We start from the raw sequence: 19,113 nt of genomic DNA, 5'->3' as shown, positions 1-19,113 counted from the left end.
CTGGAAAAGGCAGCATTGGAGCTCAAACAACTTTTTGCTTGATGGTTTCATTCTAGCTTAGGGAATCCAGGGTAAATTAATTTTTAACATCTTTAATTTTACTTATTATTAATAATTGTGCAATGTATTCAATTGCAGTGAAAATAATACTTTTGGAATAGGTGATCGTGTGTTTGCTGTGTGTATACAAACTATTTTTTTTTTTGCAATACTAGCACATGACATCTCTAAGCCCAGTGTATTATATACCTTTTACTCCTCCAATTTCCCTTAAACACTTCCCGTAACCCACCTTAAACAAACGACTGGACTACATATGGATTAAATGGCCATCTGGCCGTAATTTATTTAACAAATCTGTTTCATAAATAACATAAATAACTTTAAAATAACCGTAAACCTTCCCAGCCTTTAAACGGGTCATGGGTACTAGCATAATAACATACTGGTCACTGCGAACGACTTTGAACTTTTGACCTCTTGACCTCCAGACGGAATCCCCTGTCTCGGAGGCTATACCCAAATCGTCGCAGTGACCTACCCCTTTTAACCCTTCCAGGTTAACCCCTCGTAACCTGGAAGTATCATTAAACCACCCCCATCCATGGATGGGTACAACAGTTTACTACCCGTACCTCCTATTATTACCTTAAAAATCCCAAAGAACCTCCACAGCCCGAAAGGGGTAAAGCCTTACCCTTTTGGGAACCTCCACACTCGCAGCCCTCGCTGAATGCCCTACCGCAAACATAAAGTCCACAGATCCGTCCCAACGTCATTCAAATGAACGCCATCGCTCCTCAAATACCTCCACGTTTCCATTTCTAATTCCCTATGTCTGACTGCAAGGCCCCCATTTCTGATGAAGAACTTGCTGACCTCCTTGTTGACCTTCACCCTGGCCCTGTCTACCTTCTTGTCCGATAGGGCCCACCTCCAAGCCATCCTGCCCACCATGTCCGACCACACCATATTAGGGTAAGCAACTTTTAACCGTAAAAAAATGCATTTTATGTCCCGGATGAGATCTCTTATCGACCTGGCCCCCATGTCATTGCCCCCCACATGAAAAAGCAACACATCGGGTGACCTGTCCAGGCGTGAAAACCTATGCACTTCTCCAAGCACCCTGTTCCACCTCATGCCAGGGATCCCGATCCAGTGAATTTGCTCCTCCAGTTTCGGTATGCGAAGCTGCCTGCCGTTCGGCCGCATATCCGCTCTCTTTGCTCCCCAAAAAACGTATGAGTGTCCCAGTATCCATCCCAAGCCCACTTCATAACCTGAGGAGAAATAAAGATTAACACGTGAAAAAAACACTAACAAACCCATCCTAACCCCCTAGCCCAAAACATGAAACTAAGAAAAAATTCCCATTAATCTAACAGCTGCGGACGGACATACAATTTAAACCTGTCCGAGTCCCACCTCCCAAGTCGCCTAAGCGCCTCAACTCCCAACCCCGCTCCTGAAGCCTCGGTGGCAGCCCCAATCCTGAAGGAGTGAGAGGAAAAATTTGTTGGGTCAAAACCCGCCGCCACCACGCACTTACGAAAAACTGTCACAAACTGAAACTTGGACAGGTAAGCGCCATCCAAATGCAGTAAGAATGGGCCCGAGACCGTCGGCCGCACCGCCAGGAAGCTTTCCACAGACCTAACAGGGCAGATTGCCACCTCCCCTATCCTGGCCAACTCCACTTGTAACCCCCTACCCTCCTGGTCGGTCTTTGACCGCCGAATCCAGATTCTAACCCCAGCCTGGCCCAGTTCCGCATCCTCCCGCGCCAAACCCCCCGCAGCCCGTTTCGACGGGCTGACCAGTTTGCTAATCCGGAAAGCCCCAAAGAAGGCGAGGGCGAAAGCCGCCCGGAAAAGCGTTTGCTCATTGGCCGAACTACAAACCCCTACCACAGCCCGACTCAGGGCACGAAGCAGGTCGAAAGAGACTGGTCGCCTCCCGTCCCTCCTCGATGTCTGACTTTGCCATCAAGGCCCCCCGGCCGTAGCGCTGAACCCAAGCAATCGCTGCATCAAAAGAAGTGTATGTCACCTCACACTCCTCCGGGGGGATAGCGTCGTTCACAGAACCCCCTTTTGGGAACGACAAGTGATGGATCCTTCTTTGGCACCACACCGAGAGGCGAAACGACCAGGTCCGGGAAAGGCACCTCACTGAATGGGCTTCCTTCTTGCCTAGTTTTGCAGCAACAACAGCTGGGTTTTGCAATGCGGACTTCAAATTCTTAGCCAGGGGTGGAGCCGAGGTCAAAGTACAGGGGATCTTGAAACCGGAAGTAAATCCGTCTTCCAACAATTTCGCTCCCGCCCGGTCGGGGTATCTACTGAGGAAAGGCAACATCCTTTCCACTCACACCGGCGTCGTCCCTCTTATGCGCAATATCTCCGGGATGCCCGCTCCCCTTCTTGAAACACTTGGAGAGAGCGTGCGTACCCCCGCAACCGGAACATAAGTGCTTGAACCGACAGTTGGCCCCAAACTTGCAGGTGCCTGCGTTACACTGCCAGCAAAAACCCCAACGTTTCTCGGTCGGCTGCCCTGAGGTTGTCGAACTTCCGACCCCCGGCTGAAAAAAACGGGTTAGGAGCCCGCGCCGCTGTCATGAGCTTCATCCACAGGCTAATGTCCTTGTGATCCCAGCGAAGAGACAGTCGGACTGCCATACGTTATCTAAACTGCTCATCATAGCGAAGCCAAGCCGTACCACCATATGTCATGTGTGCTTCGCTGATGGCTTCCAAATACACGAACAGCGCCAAACAGTGCTCCGGTGTCCACCTTCCCACGATGCTCACCAGGATCGCGAATGCCTGTAGCCAGTTGGCAAATGTGCGCGGGATTAACCTATACCGATGCTTCTTCTCATCCTCCTTCTTCCGTTCCTAGGGCTTCAACCTATCCAGATTGAACTTCTCCAGCGGCAACAAGGTGAAAATTTCAATGTACTCACCTTTCCAAATCTTCTCCTTCACCTCGGCCTTCAGGTGTGCTCAGAGGGGGCCCTCAAAGCAGACGTATACCTCACTCTTCACCGTATCCGCCAAACGGACTGAGCGGAGCCCCTCCATAAATCAGATGTCCCCCAGCAGATTCCCTCCATAAATCAGATGTCCCCCAGTGGAGCCCCTCCATAAATCAGATGTCCCACAGCGGAGCCCCTCCATAAATCAGATGTACCCCAGCAGATTCCCTCCATAAATCAGATGTCCCTCAGCAGAGCCCCTCCATAAATCAGTTGTCCCTCAGCGGAGCCCCTCCATAAATCAGATGTCCCCAGCAGACCCCCTGCATAAATCAGATGTCCCCCAGCGGAGCCCCTCCATAAATCAGATGTCCAACAGCGGAGCCCCTCCATAAATCAGATGTTCATCAACGGAGCCCCTCCATGAATCAGATGTCCCCCAGCAGACCCCCTGCATAAATCAGATGTCCCCCAGCGGAGCCCCTCCATAAATCAGATGTCCAACAGCGGAGCCCCTCCATAAATCAGATGTTCATCAACGGAGCCCCTCCATGAATCAGATGTCCCCCAGCAGACCCCCTCCATAAATCAGATGCCCCCAGCACAGCCCCTCCATAAATCATATTTCCCCCAGCGGAGTTCCTCCATAAATCAGATGTCTCCTCAGCGGAGGCTCTCCATAAATCTGATGTCCCCCAGCAGAGCCCCTCCATAAATCAGATTTCCCCCTGTAGATGTCCCCCCAGCGGAGTGTTCCTTTACAGTGTTGTATAAATGTACTGTATTCACGACAATGTGCAACTTCCACCATCTAAGAAAAGACCAACCAGCGAACTATACTATATCGTGATAATTTAATATATGGTTTACAAAACAACGCACCTTCTTTTCTTCAGCACCACAATCTCATCTCCGGTTGGGCTCCTCCCCCCCCCAGGTGCAGACTGCTGTACCGGACTCGGCAAGTTACGCACCCCCCCTTCCCCCCCTTCCCTTTAGTCGCCTGTTGTATCTTATGCATGTTCCTTATATGGCCGTGGCTCCCCTAAAAGGGCAGCATGATGCCATACTATCCGCAGATTCATCCAGGTGAGGCCACCTCCTTCTCCTTCTTTTGGGGGAGATAGGTGTGGCCTCCATTTCCTGCAAGGAGTAATATGTTCACAATGCTTTTAACTGTCAATGTATCTGCACCCTTCTGACTCTTACCCCCCTTTTCAAAAAATGTCTTTGTTTATCTTACGATATTTTCATTGTCATGTACCATTCTTTTCAATAAAAATTTACGAAAAAAAAAAAAGAAAAAAGAAAAGACCAAATACATCCAGAAACAACCACCGTCCACATCCAGAAACAACCATCGTCCACATCCAGAAACAACCACCGTCCTCATCCAGAAACAACCACCGTCTACATCCAGAAACAACCACCGTCCACATCCAGAAACACCCACCGTCCACATCCAGACACAACCACCGTCCACATCCAGAAACAACCACCGTCCACATCCAGAAACAACCACCGTCCACATCCAGAAACAACCACCGTCCACATCCAGAAACAACCACCGTCCACATCCAGAAACAACCACCGTCCACATTCAGAAACAACCACCGTCCACATCCAGAAACAACCACCGTCCACATCCAGAAACCTCCACCGTCCACATCCAGAAACAACCACCGTCCACATTCAGAAACAACCACCGTCCACATCCAGAAACAACCACCGTCCACATCCAGAAACAATCACCGTCCACATCCAGAAACTACCACCGTCCACATCCAGAAACTACCACCGTCCACATCCAGAAACTACCACCGTCCACATCCAGAAACAACCACCATCCACATCCAGAAACAACCACCGTCCACATCCAGAAACAACCACCGTCCACATCCAGAAACAACCACCGTCCACATCCAGAAACAATCACCGTCCACAGAAACAACCACCGTCCACATCCAGAAACAATCACCGTCCACATCCAGAAACAATCACCGTCCACATCCAGAAACAATCACCGTCCACATCCAGAAACAACCACCGTCCACATCCAGAAACAACCACCGTCCACATCCAGAAACAACCACCGTCCACATCCAGAAACACCCACCGTCCACATCCAGAAACAACCACCGTCCACATCCAGAAACAACCACCGTCCACATCCAGAAACAATCACCGTCCACATCCAGAAACAATCACCGTCCACATCCAGAAACAATCACCGTCCACATCCAGAAACAACCACCGTCCACATCCAGAAACAACCACCGTCCACATCCAGAAACAACCACCGTCCACATCCAGAAACACCCACCGTCCACATCCAGAAACAACCACCGTCCACATCCAGAAACAACCACCGTCCACATCCAGAAACAACCACCATCCACATCCAGAAACAATCACCGTCCACATCCAGAAACAATCACCGTCCACATCCAGAAACAACCACCGTCCACATCCAGAAACAACCACCGTCCACATCCAGAAACAACCACCGTCCACATCCAGAAACAACCACCGTCCACATCCAGAAACAACCACCGTCCACATCCAGAAACAACCACCGTCCACATCCAGAAACAACCACCGACCACATCCAGAAACAACCACCGTCCACATCCAGAAACAATCACCGTCCACATCCAGAAACAACCACCGTCCACGTCCAGAAACAAGCTCTGTCCTCATCTAGAAATGAAAGCTACAAGATCACCCCACAATCCATCTAATAACAAGCGTTTTTGGACCCTACTACGTTGCGCGCATGCGCGGAGAGTGAGGCAGAGTCTTACATTTAGATTCTCTCTCCTCGCAGCTCTCCATGGCTGGCCTCTCATCGGAAAATGCATCTGATGAACGGAGCATGCCCAGTCTATACGTCACACCAGCTGATCAGGATATCAGCTAAAGTGATGTGATGTACTGCGCATGTGCAGTGCGTTGGATGCATTTTTCTATGAGAGGCATTATTCAACAGGACACCGGCACCCATGCAGGGGGTTGCCTACCCCTGATCTATCCCATAGTTTGTAGACGCTTTAGTGTTTTTGCAAACCAATCAATACACACTTATTGGGATTTGTTTTACCAAAAACATGTAGCAGAATACATATTGGCCTAAATTGATGAAGAAATTTGATTTTTAAAATGTTTTTATTGGATATGTTTTATAACAAAAAAAAAAAAATATATATATATATATATATTTTATTTTATAGCGCTAAAAATGCAGTGATGATGAAATACCACCAGAAGAAGCTTTGTGGGAAAATTGCTATATATTGAATGTATGTACAGTGTTGCATGACGACCCAATTGTCAGTTAAAGTAACGAACTGCCGTATCGCAAAAAATGGCCTGGCCATGAAGGGGGGTAAATCTTCAGATGGTTATATAACCAATTTCCTTTTCATCATGATGTACTCATCTCCACTTTTCATGTCATTGCACTTAGTGCTCCGCATGTCTTCTCCACATCCGTCTTTCCCTCTTTCTCTCTTCTAATGTTGGGAGGTATAATTCTCATTACTACTGCAAAACGAATCTCCTCCCTTCTGTACTCTGATCTCCGTGTCCTATAATATTCATCCAGCCTCACCCTGTGTAGGAGGACGTCACCCCTCCCCCATCCACATTCCTCTCCGGTGTCAGAGACTTTCAGTGTTGTTTCACTTCCCCTGTCAGCGATGGCGTCTGGTGATATGAGAGCTGAGTTGGAATGTTCCGTCTGTCTGAACATTTATACGGATCCTGTAACCCTGAGATGTGGTCACAACTTCTGCCGGGTCTGTATTGATGGTGTGCTGGATACACAGGAGGGGTCTGGAGGATATTCCTGTCCTGAATGTAGAGAGAAGTTTCCGGATCGGCCTGCACTGCAGAGGAACATGAAACTACGTAACATAGCAGAGACTTTCCTGTCTACTCATCAAGATCAAGAGGAGTCCGGGGTCTTCTGTACTTACTGTGTGGACTCTCCTGTACCTGCTGTTAGATCCTGTCTGCTCTGTGAGGTTTCTCTGTGTGATAAACACCTGAGAGTCCACAAAAAGTCCCCAGAACACGTCTTATGTGACCCCACCTTGTCCATGGAGAGCAGGAAATGCTCCGTCCATAAGGAGGTTTTGAAGTATTTCTGCACTGAGGATGAGACCTGTGTCTGTATCTCTTGTTGTATGATTGGAGGACATAAAGGACATAAGATGAAGTCACTGGATGAGGCTTCTGAGAAGAAGAAGGAGACACTGAGGAATGTTCTGCAGAAACTTCTGACAAAGAGAGAGGAGACGGAGGAAAGAGTCCAGAGTCTGCAGGAACACCGGAGGAAAGTAGAAGAAGAAGCCGCTGGTGACACCAAGAGAGTCACTGCCCTGTTTAGAGATCTCAGGAGATGTCTGGAAGACCTGGAGAAGAGAGTCCTGAGGGACATCTCCGGGAGGGCAGAGCGGATCTCCATCTCCATCCGGGATCTGGAAATAAAGAAGGAGGAGCTGTCCAGGAAGTTGCGTCACATTGAGGAGCTGTGTAACGTGACGGATCCACTGACTGTCTTACAGGAATCAGACACAGGTGACTTGTGTGATACTGAGGATGGAGATAATGAGGACAGAGAGAGACATGAGGAGCTCCTCCATGATGGAGGGGGTCTGGATGTGGCGGGGGTCTTACACACAGGTTTATCTGATATAATAACAGAGGTAAATGTATACTTCTATATACAGGGAGCTGCAGACATATTACTGGATGGAAACACAGCTAATAATTTTTTACAGATATCAGATGACAGGAAAACTGTATCCAAGTCAGATAGATACCGGTATTACCCAGAAACACCAGAGAGATTCCAGCATTGTTGTTGTCAGGTGTTGAGCAGTCGGAGTTTCTCCTCAGGGAGACATTACTGGGAAGTGGATGTCGGGGGGTCAGATGAATGGAGAGTCGGGATGTGTTACCCAAGTATAGGGAGGAGAGGATGGAAGGAGTCAGAGATTGGATGGAATAAGAAGTCCTGGGGATTGGTCAGGACTGGTGATCAGTATTATGTGATACATGACAGTAATAAGATCCTCTTACCCCCCAATCCCTCCAGTAACAGAGTCAGGATATATCTGGATTATGAGGTCGGACGGATCTCCTTTTATGATCTGTGTGACCCGATCCGACACCTCCACACCTTCACCACCACCTTCACTGAGCCCCTCCATGCTGGGATATGTTTATGGGAAGGTTATATACAGATATGTGGGGGGAGGCGGGAGATGTGATAACTCCGCCCACAGTCTGGTGATGTCAGACGAAGGAAATTCATTTAATATTCATCCAATAGTATATAGCAGTGGGCGGGGCTTTTCTTCAAGTTTTTCTACTATAAATAAATGTGAGATTTCTTACTGATCGCTGTGATTGGGTAGAATATCTGTCCAATTATTGGAGTAACAATAACATGTTCCTATTGGTCAGTGAGAAATCTATCTATCTATCTATCTATCTATCTATCTATCTATCTATCTATCTATCTATCTATCTATCTATCTATCTATCTATCTATCTATCTATCTCTCCCATAACAATCTGACATAATACTTTCTGTGCTTTGTCCCAGTATTTAACATCAGCCATCTCTTACCCCTGCCCCTCCCCCTCCCCTATCTGCCCCTCCCCCACATGTGGTCCCTCTGTATGGGGGGGGCAGCCATGATCAGACATAGAGGGGGGTGGGGTCACTGTGATGGGATAGGATGGGGTCACCTCTCCTCTCTGCCCCTCCCCCTCCATACAATCTATACTACAAAGAGATGGAAATAAATGGAACAATCTGATAGGAAATCTATGAAGACGTCATCTAGAGATTTATTACTGGAAGAAAAAAATGTGATCAGAGATCCCAGACTGTTTTTAGGCAGAGTGGGTCAGGATTAGATCCCCTGTCAGGTTTTTTTTTCTTCTATCCGGGGCTCCATTACAGAGATTTCCCCTCACTTCCTGTCCCGGTGACAACATTTATCTAGACAGGAAATGAGGGGAACTCTCCAACATGAACACAGACTGAAATAAGAATGATATGTTTAGTATAATAAGGAAGGGGAAGGATTAGAGCCCCTGTCAGATGTTTATATGTCTGTGTCCCTGTACAGATTTCTCTCCCTCCTTGTATTGGTGTCACCAGGACAGGAAGTGAGAGGAAATCTCTCTAAGGCTGGGATCACATTGCTGTGCAGATCACATGTCATGTCTGTGTGATGTGAATTCAGCCGTACAAACTGTGTGACTGAAATCACATTCACACCAGAATGGCGCCGGACCCTTTTTTTGGTCCTCACTGGAATCGGATCACATTGGGTGTCACATCTATACAATCCGATTCCTGCACCATTTCAGCGTTTGCACTGCGATCTGCGAAGCGATCTGGGGGTGTCATTAACTTTCCATTGACCCCCCCGCAGCGGTTCTCAGATGTCAGTGTGACCGTCCGGTGATTGAGGTGTGATGAGGGAACCCGCACAGGAATCCCACTGGTTCCCGCATCCCACAAGTCTCATCCCAGCCTAAGGCTCCATTCACACCTATGCAGGGGGCTTTTCAGCCTTTCTGATGTGCTTTTTTGCTGTGATTTCTGCAGGATTTTTACTGTGATTTGCATTTTGTGTTTTTTATGCATTTTTTGGGGGGGATTTGTTGGTGAGCATATTTAACCACTTGGTGCCCTTACTATAGCCAAAAGATGGCTACAGCGCTGTCTTAAAATGCCAGGAGGGCGTCCATGTACATCCTCCCATTCTCACATTGCTCCCCTTGGGATTTGGCTGATCAGGTAAAGGGCCAATCACAGTGAGCCCTTTACCATGTGATCAGATGTCAGCCAATAACAGCTGATCATGGAACTAAACAGGAGCCGGTCAACAGCTTTTTTCCCTTACACTGTCAGCATTAAGAAAAGAAGAAAGCTGATAACCGGCTTCTGTTAGAGGGACATCGGCCACCTTAGTGCCCACCAGTGCTGCTAATCAGTGCCCCTCAGTGCCATCTATCAGTGCCCAGCAGTGTCATCTATCATTGTCCCTCAGTGCCATCTATCATCTGTCACTTTATCTTTCTGAAAGTATCTGAGGAAAGCCAGGGGCATATATGTCACATGGCCTGGGGCCCCATAGTAGGTGACATTGTCTGGGGCCCACAAATAGGTCACATTGCCAGGAATACTGGATGATATAACATTGTCTGTGGGTCCCAAATGTTTTGAAATGTCTGGGGGGTGGGGCCAGGCTAAGGGTTTGTAAAAGAGACGGCCACCATGGGGGCTTCATCAGGAGGGAGAACAGAAATGGGCGGGGCCTACAATAGATGGTGCTGAAGTAGTTCACAGTTCATGGGGGGCACATGTTGGCCTTTTTTTCTTGTCCTATTACTGCCTGGGGGCCCCAAGTATGTCATATGACTTAGGGACCCTTTATGTGTCACGCTACTTTAGGGTTCCAAATTACATAATAAGTCTCTTTGTCATTTGCTCACTTAGGGCAGTCACAGCCCCCCGGCCCACTTCTACCCCCTTTTATAGCCCCCCATCAATCCATGTCAGAGCCCTGAGTCCTCACCCATGTAATATACATGGTGGGTTATGTCGGAGCTTACACAGGATTGATGACATCACTCCTCCATCATGTGACGGTATGTAAGTTCTGTGATTGGCCGCTCAGGCCTGAACACTGCATACTGGGAGAAGGTCACATGATCCTTCAAACTGGGGACTTAGTGAGGACTTTGATGGAGGAACAATAAAGGAAAGAATAAGTGGGTGTGTACGGCTCTTGGGTCATCTACAGAAGGGGGCGGGGCATTCATTTGAATGGCTCCTCCCAATACATGAGCACTGTGTATAGTGAGATGGGACGGTGAATAATTGTATAGAGTGCCGGAGCTGAGAGAGAGCCCAGAGTGTAATATGACTTATTGTCTGTGTCCGAGCTGTGATGTCATAATAGGGAAATGGCTACCAAGGGACTCAATGTGAAAAGTACAGATAGAGGTGTACTGGCCCTTTAAGAACAAATCTCTATCTATCTATAGGAATATAATGTGTAGAAAGTCTCATTCCTTATTATTAATACATTTACAATGAGTTTATTCTATTGATTATTTTATTATGTGAAGAAATAGAAATTAATAATAGATCTACAAATAGAAAGAGATGAAAATCGATGGAAAAATCTCAGAGGAAATATATGAAGAAATGATCCCGAGATTTACTAATGAAATAAATAATGGGATTTATCACTAATATAATGATATCACTATAATAATGTATGATTACTAGAACTGGAATGTGTCCCCAATATAATGTGTCCCCATAGAATGGATCACCAATAGAATTCTATGGGATCTCTTTTTATAATGGATCCTAATATAATGTATCATGTGATGGTGTATTATAATCTCTAAATGTGTCCTGGTGATGGGGGAGAATTAGGAAATGACATGTTAATGTGAAATAAAGATTCTTTATGAAATTATTATTATTATTGTTAGGTTGCTCGTCTTCTGTAAGTAACCCCTGGTAGCCTAGGCTAGGATGGAAGAGAGGAGGTCCCTTTCACCGGTGGACAAAACATTACACATACACAGGATTGTACGTGAATAATGAATGTGTATATTGAAGCACACACAGCAGTTTTATTTAGTTTGAGCTAAAGGACAGCCCTGTGGTTTAGCCAATCAGGTAATTCATACATACATCGACATTTTTCTTAAACTCATGACATTATCTAAGTCAAAGGTGAAATACAGTCTTCTGATAGTTATTTCGTCATTTCAACATCTGCTGACTGACCATATTCTTGCGTAACCAGTCCTATCTTAGCTTTGTACCTCTTACCGCAGACAGATGCTTCCTAATATGTCAACATCTTGCATCTTAATTCTGAACTTAGTGAAATGCACGCCTAAGCATATTATCTTAGACCTTTAACCTAGTATATCTTTTGGTAACCTTAATAAGTATTCCCTTATAATCCTTCCTTTGATCATTCTGTGATTTACATAATGATCATTCCTTTTCTAATTTAATAGCACAGGCTTCATACTCCGAACCCTTGTGCTCTTGGTTTCTATACCATACCGTTGGATCCTTAACAATGGAAGTGAGTTTCAGATCCTTCGGAGCGACCGTGTTTCCCTTTTTACATAAACATTTGATTATCTTATAACAGGCATATAAAAATAGAATGAAGAGAATCACAGTGACAATTGTCATGGCAGCATTTCGGAGCCAAGATATTAATCCCCCAAAACTAAAACTGCTCGAGAAGGGATCCCAGTTTTTTCCTATGTTCCTTGCCTCTTTCTGTAGTTTATTTACCTCTTCCCTGTGTTGGGCAATAACGTCATAGTAGTCTGGGACTTCGATGCTGGTATTATGAATCCAGGTACAGCACTCATAATCCTCAGTAGTCTCACAGAGGCCAGTAAGGGCTGCACTCATACTTTCTATAGCCAACTCATGTAGTTCTAGTTGCTTCCTAATTGCCCTAGTTTCTAGATTTAGTTTGGTTATGTCATCAGAATTTTCCTCCAGAATCTCATCAATTATGCCAGTGTAATTATTTAATCTTTTCATTAGGTCAATTCCCCACCCTGTCCAGGAAGGGAACCATGCCCAGGCCATATCTTTTTCTAAAAACAATTCTCGTTTATTACGGTGTCTAAGGGGATATCTAGGATGCATGCTGGCTTCAAGGAGGTGACTTCCCTTGTTATCCCCTAATACCCCCATGATAGGAACCAGGGCTGCAAGGTAACACCACCCCTGGGGTTTGGTTGGGATCCAGGGGTGACAGAGTTTGCCGCAGCATATATATATGGTATTTCCTAGAGCTAGGGGTCGTTTATGGAACACGTTCCTAAGAGTATCAGAAAGGCCAGAGAGCACCAGAATTGACATTAATTGGTGTATTGTAGTCTTGGTACTGGAGCTAAGAAAGTCTAAAAAGGTGGCATTTAGGGTGGGATCTGAAGTATGGAAGAAAGAAGGACTGTTAAATGATGTCATTGAAATGTTAAGTTTTGCTTGTTTGCAAACCTCGGCTCCATCTGTGGTGTTTCCCAGTCGGAAACACCAGTCTGGGAAGTGGCTTCTACCTATAATTTGGAAAGTGAGGGTTTTATTTGGAAGGGTCCTAGTAACATTCGTTAGGACGATAGGGGGTGTTCCATTAAGGAGGGGGGTAAAATTCAAGGGGACTGCCATGAGAGGGATTCTAGCTGTACTGGGATGTAGCTTGCTGCAAATCCAGCATTTCTCAAAACCAGATTTTTGAGCATAGCTATATTTGAATTTTAGTAGTAACATCTTGTTAGTCAGTCCCTTAGGTGACTCATTAACGGGTACAATACTTCTACTATGTCTTTGGCCGGGGGTATTATTCATCTTAGGTGGTCCACATATCCCTTTTAATAGACCTAAGTCTTCTGGATGATATATACAGTTGGCTATAAACCATGTGGGCAGGAATACAAATAGTACCAGACTACCCCAAAGGCATACAGCCTTCCCTGACACTGATGGAGAAAGCATCTTTGTTTTTTTAAAGTTCTGATTATTTGTTATCTAAGAGTTCTGTTCTTCTTCTTCGTTTCTCATCCCGGCAGTTGTTGGCTCTGTTTTGTCCTTTTGAGGGGGTGTGGGATCTTCCAGGGAAATTTGTTCTATGCCTCTCTGAACTTCTTGTAGATCTTGTTCTTGGAAGTTGCTGCTCTCTGTCACTGCCAGGGGCTCTGGAGTCGAGGGAAGCTGGGGACACTTTTTAAGACGGCTGGCGTGGATCCAGGTGTTTCCTAGGTCTGTTAACACTGCGGTCCTGGATACCTTTTCCACCTTCCATGGTCCTGAGAAAGCCGGTCCGATACTCTTTCTTTGTGCTAATTGTTTGATCAGCACTTTATCCCCAGGGATGAAGGGATGCGTTGGTTCTGTGGGAAGAGGGAAAAAGGTGACAGAAACTTGTTCGTTCATTTCATGAAGCATACTTACCAGGTTTTTTCACGTACATTTCCTGTTGGGAATAAATGTCAATATCAGTGTCTTGGTCTAATGGGGGTAATTCTATGTTTGCGGGGATTCCCATGAGGACCTCAAAGGGTGATAGTTTTGTTCTTGCATGTGGATCTTCCCCTCTTTTGACCAAAGACCTTCAGGGTCTTTGGTCAATCCTTCCTTTGTCCAAAAATGGACATCATCTTCTGTGGCCATTGATTGCATCTGTGCTATGACAGTTTTAAAGTTAGGTGCTGCGAAGTGTTCCGTGAAAAACATTGTTGTGGGGGCAGGTGGGTTAGGGGAAAAGGCAGCAGCTCTTTTAGCTTCTCTGTCAGCAAGAGCATTCCCTTTTGAAACACGACTGCTGTCAGAGGAGTGTGCCTTTACTTTAATTATGGCTACCTTTTTTGGAAGAAGAATGGCTTGGAGGAGAGCACTAATCTGTGTGGAGTTGGCAATTATTTTGTTGTCTGCTGTTTTAAAACCTCTATTGGCCCATATCACACCAAAATCATGCACCACTCCAAAAGAATATCTACTGTCTGTGTAGACGTTCACCTCTTTACCGGTGAATAGAATGCAGGCCCTAGTGAGGGCTTCTAACTCTGCTACCTGGGCTGAAGAAGGAGGTAATGATTTTGCCTCCAGTACGATGTCTGGTAGTTGAACAACTGCATAACCGGTTAAAAAGGTGGAGTCAGAGGGACGTGAGCAGCTACCGTCAACGAAAACATCCTCTGCACCTGAGATAGGGGTGTCAGTGAGATCCGGTCTGGGACTGGTAATAGCAGCAACCTTTTCCGAACAGTCATGTATAATGTCTGGGTCATGTGGTAAACGCAACATGGAATGCAAAAGGCGCACAGCGGGGTTGCTGGCAGGCACATATTTGAGTGTGAGGTTATCAGTGTTCATCAGTGTTATCTCATAACCACTAAGTCTTTGCGAGGTCATATGTTGGGTATTCATGTTCTGAATAAGATGCGTGACTGAATGAGTGGTATAGAGAGTCAATGGGTGACCTAGCACTAATTTGTTTGCATCTTGTACAGCCATTGCACAGGCAGCAAGATTTTGGAGACAGAATGGCATTCCCTGTACTTGGATGGGGAGTTTTTTTTTTTTTTTTTTGATAGATATGAGACAGGGCGATACCCTGATCCATGTTGTTGTGTTAGCACGGCGGCAAAAGAGCTTCCTGAAACTACACAGTACAGCTGAAAAGCTTTACCATAGTCTACCAATCCCAGGGCGGGAGCATTTGACAGACTGTTTAATAGAGCTTGAAAAGCTTGTAGTCTGTCTTCAGTCCAATCTATTAATTTAGGGGCGGTTGACCCAGTAGCCTCTCGTAGGATACCATCATAGTGAGAACAGTCAGGGATCCATTGGCAGCAATATACAATTGCACCCAAAAATGAGAGTAGGGCGGCCTTGTCTTTTGGCGGACTGAGAGCTTGTAGGGCTGCGGCACGTTTAGGTGACACCAGCCTTGTTCCTTCCTTTAGAATGCACCCTAGGTATTCTACCTGTGGCTGGCACCATTGTATTTTCTTCCTTGAGGCTAGATGCCCGGCGTGAGCTAGGTGTTGTAACAGTGATGTTGAATCGACCGCACAATCTTCAGCAGTTCGACTGCACAGGAGCAGGCCGTCCACATACTGTATTAGTACCGACCCTCGCTCAGAAGTCCAAGACTTGACAGTCTCGTTGAGTACCATAGAGAAGGCGGCTGGACTGTCTACATACCCTTGCCAGGTTAGTTGGCCCCCGGCCCAGGAGAAAGCAAACATAGGTTGGGCTTCCTCTGCAATGGGAATGCTAAAGAAAGCATTCGCTAAATCAATTACTGTGTAGCATAGAGAGTCTGCCGGTATGCATGAGAAAATAAAAGTGATGTCTGAGACTAGGGGTGGGAGGGGAATCACTTGTTTGTTTACTGCCCTTAGGTCTTGTATGTATAAGTCTCCACTCCCCACTGGCCTTTTTTTACGGGGTAAATGGGCGTGTTCCAGGGACTGATGATTGGTTTCAGGATACCTTTTGATATGTAATCATTAATTTGAGGGGAGATGCCTTTGACTTTCTCTGGGGGTAGGGGATACTGTTTTTGATATTGTATCCCTGCATCTGACCGCATTTGGGGTGCATATGGTGTGCAATTAATAAAGCCCACACTACCTTTGTTTTCTGCCCAAATTGTGTGATGGTCAAGGGAGGAAGGTATCATTAGAAAGAAACTCCTGTGTGCATGTCTTTTTGGGAACCCTCTGTGTGCATGTCGCTTAGGGCCATGTAAGTCACATAATGGTGAACTAGCGGTAAGGGAACCTTCTTTATTAAACTTAATGGTAATACACAGTTGTGCCAAGAGGTCCCGTCCCATAAGGGGCACAGGGCATGAGGACAAGACGGCAAAAGTTTGGGTACATAATTTCTGTCCTTCTGGAGTGGCTACAGTCAGTGGTGGAGTGATGGGATGGGTGACAGGTGTCCCATTAATACCAACAGAGTTTCCCTTGGTGCATTATTTGTGGCTGTGTAGGATATTGGGGTAGTGGTTGACGAGGGTTCTGGTATGGCAGATAACGGGGATACTGTGGGCGGGTCTGGGGGTTAAATCCCCTGCCTCTGCCTCTTGCTCTAATCTGTCCAGTCCTATAAGGGCACTGGGATTTCCAATGTCCTTGCTGTCCACAATTGCCTATATTTTCCAAGGCATTTGTTCCATGCACAGAAACAATCCTTCATGTATTGTGGGTCAGCCCCTTTGCAGGGAGGATAAGAATGCTTATGTACCTGACAAATTTTACTGACTTCTTGCCAGTCTTCCTCAGTACAAGGACCATATGGCCCTGGGTCATGTATCCCCAATTGCTGACACCTTTCTCGGACTTGTGTCCAAAATGGTTCTACCTGGGGGCCAGGGATCATATTACTAACAAATTCATAGGGTGATGGGGTGGCCATGGCTTGGGTTGCTGCAGAATTCCCCATCTAGTAGTCTGGGCAGTGTGTGTCTAGTGGCAGGACACAGGTGATAACACCCGGTTTGTCCAACAATCCGGTCTCTGGTCTGGGAGTAGGATCCCTGATCTTTTTTGGGGCAGATGGACTTATATAAAACTATGAAGATTTACCCTTAATATACGATGAAGGGTAAATCTTTCCTGGTGGCGGGATATACCCCTCTTACACCAAGTCTGCAAGAGAACCCCCCTGGTCTGGTGGTCAGTAAAATCCACTTGTCATCTATTCTTAGGAAGAGTAGACCTAACGTGCAATGGGGGCAGGCGGATGCTATGTCACTACAAGAGGGCTCCTCATACTCTGCACTCATTTAAACAACAACAATTATTTTCCTTATACTCTATATTAAAACTTATACTCTATATACTTACACACGTACCTAGAGAGAAACAGACATATTCTTAATATACTTTAAGACATGACATAACCGTATTGCAATACATTTATCAATTTATAGTGCACTTTTTTAAAAAAAAAAATCAAATGGGCGTCCACTCCACCAATCCCTTTGTCACGGGCGTAATCTACTACTTCCCGTGTTAAAAATACTATTACCAATAGTTTTAAGTCAGACCAACCTAGTCGGACTCCCCTAAACCTATAAATTCCTTGCGAGCCCTTTTAACCTCCCGAGGGACCAGCCTAGTCCTCCGCGAAGGCACAGTTACTTCTTTTAAATTTAAACTAAGTTCGTAGCGGCCATCTGGACAGAGTAAGTATTCACACCATTCACCTTTTAGGCAAAAAGGAGTAAAGTGACTTACCTGCCGCAAGATGACCCCACTTTTCTGGTACCAAAACTGTTAGGTTGCTCGTCTTCTGTAAGTAACCCCTGGTAGCCTAGGCTAGGATGGAAGAGAGGAGGTCCCTTTCACCGGTGGACAAAACATTACACATACACAGGATTGTACGTGAATAATGAATGTGTATATTGAAGCACACACAGCAGTTTTATTTAGTTTGAGCTAAAGGACAGCCCTGTGGTTTAGCCAATCAGGTAATTCATACATACATCGACATTTTTCTTAAACTCATGACATTATCTAAGTCAAAGGTGAAATACAGTCTTCTGATAGTTATTTCGTCATTTCAACATCTGCTGACTGACCATATTCTTGCGTAACCAGTCCTATCTTAGCTTTGTACCTCTTACCGCAGACAGATGCTTCCTAATATGTCAACATCTTGCATCTTAATTCTGAACTTAGTGAAATGCACGCCTAAGCATATTATCTTAGACCTTTAACCTAGTATATCTTTTGGTAACCTTAATAAGTATTCCCTTATAATTATTATTATTCTTATTTTATTTATTTATTTTTAACAGTTAGAGTTTATTAAAGAAATATCCAGTTACAATACATAGTAACAAAACATAATAATTGCAGATGCAACCGCCTGATTGGACAACAATTCAGCCACAGTAGTTACAGACTCACATTGTTAGATATCTTGGTTTCAGTGGTGGCCGATCAGCGTCTGTCAGATAACTTTCCATAGTCAGACATCAATGTAATGCTCGAGCGGATCAATAAAGATCCTATTAATCTAGTAGTCACATCCATATATAGAAAAAATCCCCTTGTAAAAGGGTTAGGCACATTGCCGTTCATAGCGTAACAGATAAAACCTAAACACAAACATTAAAGCATTACAAAAGCCTTATTAGGCATATTTTCATTTTTAACAGTATACAGATGATGTTACACCATGCGAATTGTGATCAAAGAGCCGGAAGTGGTGAAAGAAGATAGATAAGAAGTGGCCGCCTTTCTCAAGGCCGGCACCATGAAAAGGAAAAAGAGAGGATGTGGTTGTCTATAAAGAAAGAGAGGGTAATGACAGGCCGGGTCCTCAGCGACACTCCCTCATCAGGTTTGTGTCAGGGAGGCGTATGTAGAATAATATATAAAAATGACCCAGGGTTGCCAGGTATCGGTGTACTTGTCTATGCTTTCGTGTGCTATAGCCCTAATCTCTTCCATTTTGTGAAGATGACGTACCTCTCCCAGCCATTCCTTGATTGAGGGGGTCGTAGTATCTCTCCAGTATCTAGGTA

The 19,113-nt window shown here is 45.6% G+C and overlaps 1 protein-coding gene and 1 long non-coding RNA gene across 2 annotated transcripts; one reads left to right on the top strand and one right to left on the bottom strand.

The window, feature by feature from the left end:
• The first annotated feature begins 6,664 nt into the window (after positions 1 to 6,664).
• Positions 6,665 to 8,274, top strand: LOC143962040 (E3 ubiquitin-protein ligase TRIM11-like). The gene has a single exon (XM_077471380.1). The coding sequence runs from the start codon at positions 6,682 to 6,684 to the stop codon at positions 8,257 to 8,259; it is 1,578 nt and encodes a 525-aa protein (XP_077327506.1). The 5' UTR covers positions 6,665 to 6,681; the 3' UTR covers positions 8,260 to 8,274.
• Positions 8,275 to 11,638: 3,364 nt separating this feature from the next.
• On the bottom strand, positions 11,639 to 18,338 carry LOC143962039 (uncharacterized). Its single transcript, XR_013270611.1, has 2 exons — positions 17,819 to 18,338; positions 11,639 to 13,957 (listed from the first exon to the last, which is right to left on the bottom strand). It is a non-coding gene; the product is annotated as an uncharacterized LOC143962039 (long non-coding RNA).
• Positions 18,339 to 19,113: the final 775 nt, after the last annotated feature.

Source organism: Lithobates pipiens, unplaced genomic scaffold (genome assembly GCF_037356315.1).
Source record: "Lithobates pipiens isolate NorthernLeopardFrog02 unplaced genomic scaffold, aLitPip1_a1.2 Scaffold_8, whole genome shotgun sequence".
Taxonomy (NCBI): Eukaryota; Metazoa; Chordata; class Amphibia; order Anura; family Ranidae; genus Lithobates; species Lithobates pipiens.
The sequence above is the reverse complement of the archived record's forward strand: the minus strand, read 5'-3'. Positions and strand labels throughout refer to the sequence as shown.

Excerpts from the sequence above, each read along its gene's own strand:
- LOC143962040 (XM_077471380.1), top strand. The coding sequence starts at position 6,682 with ATGGCGTCTGGTGATATGAGAGCTGAGTTGGAATGTTCCGTCTGTCTG.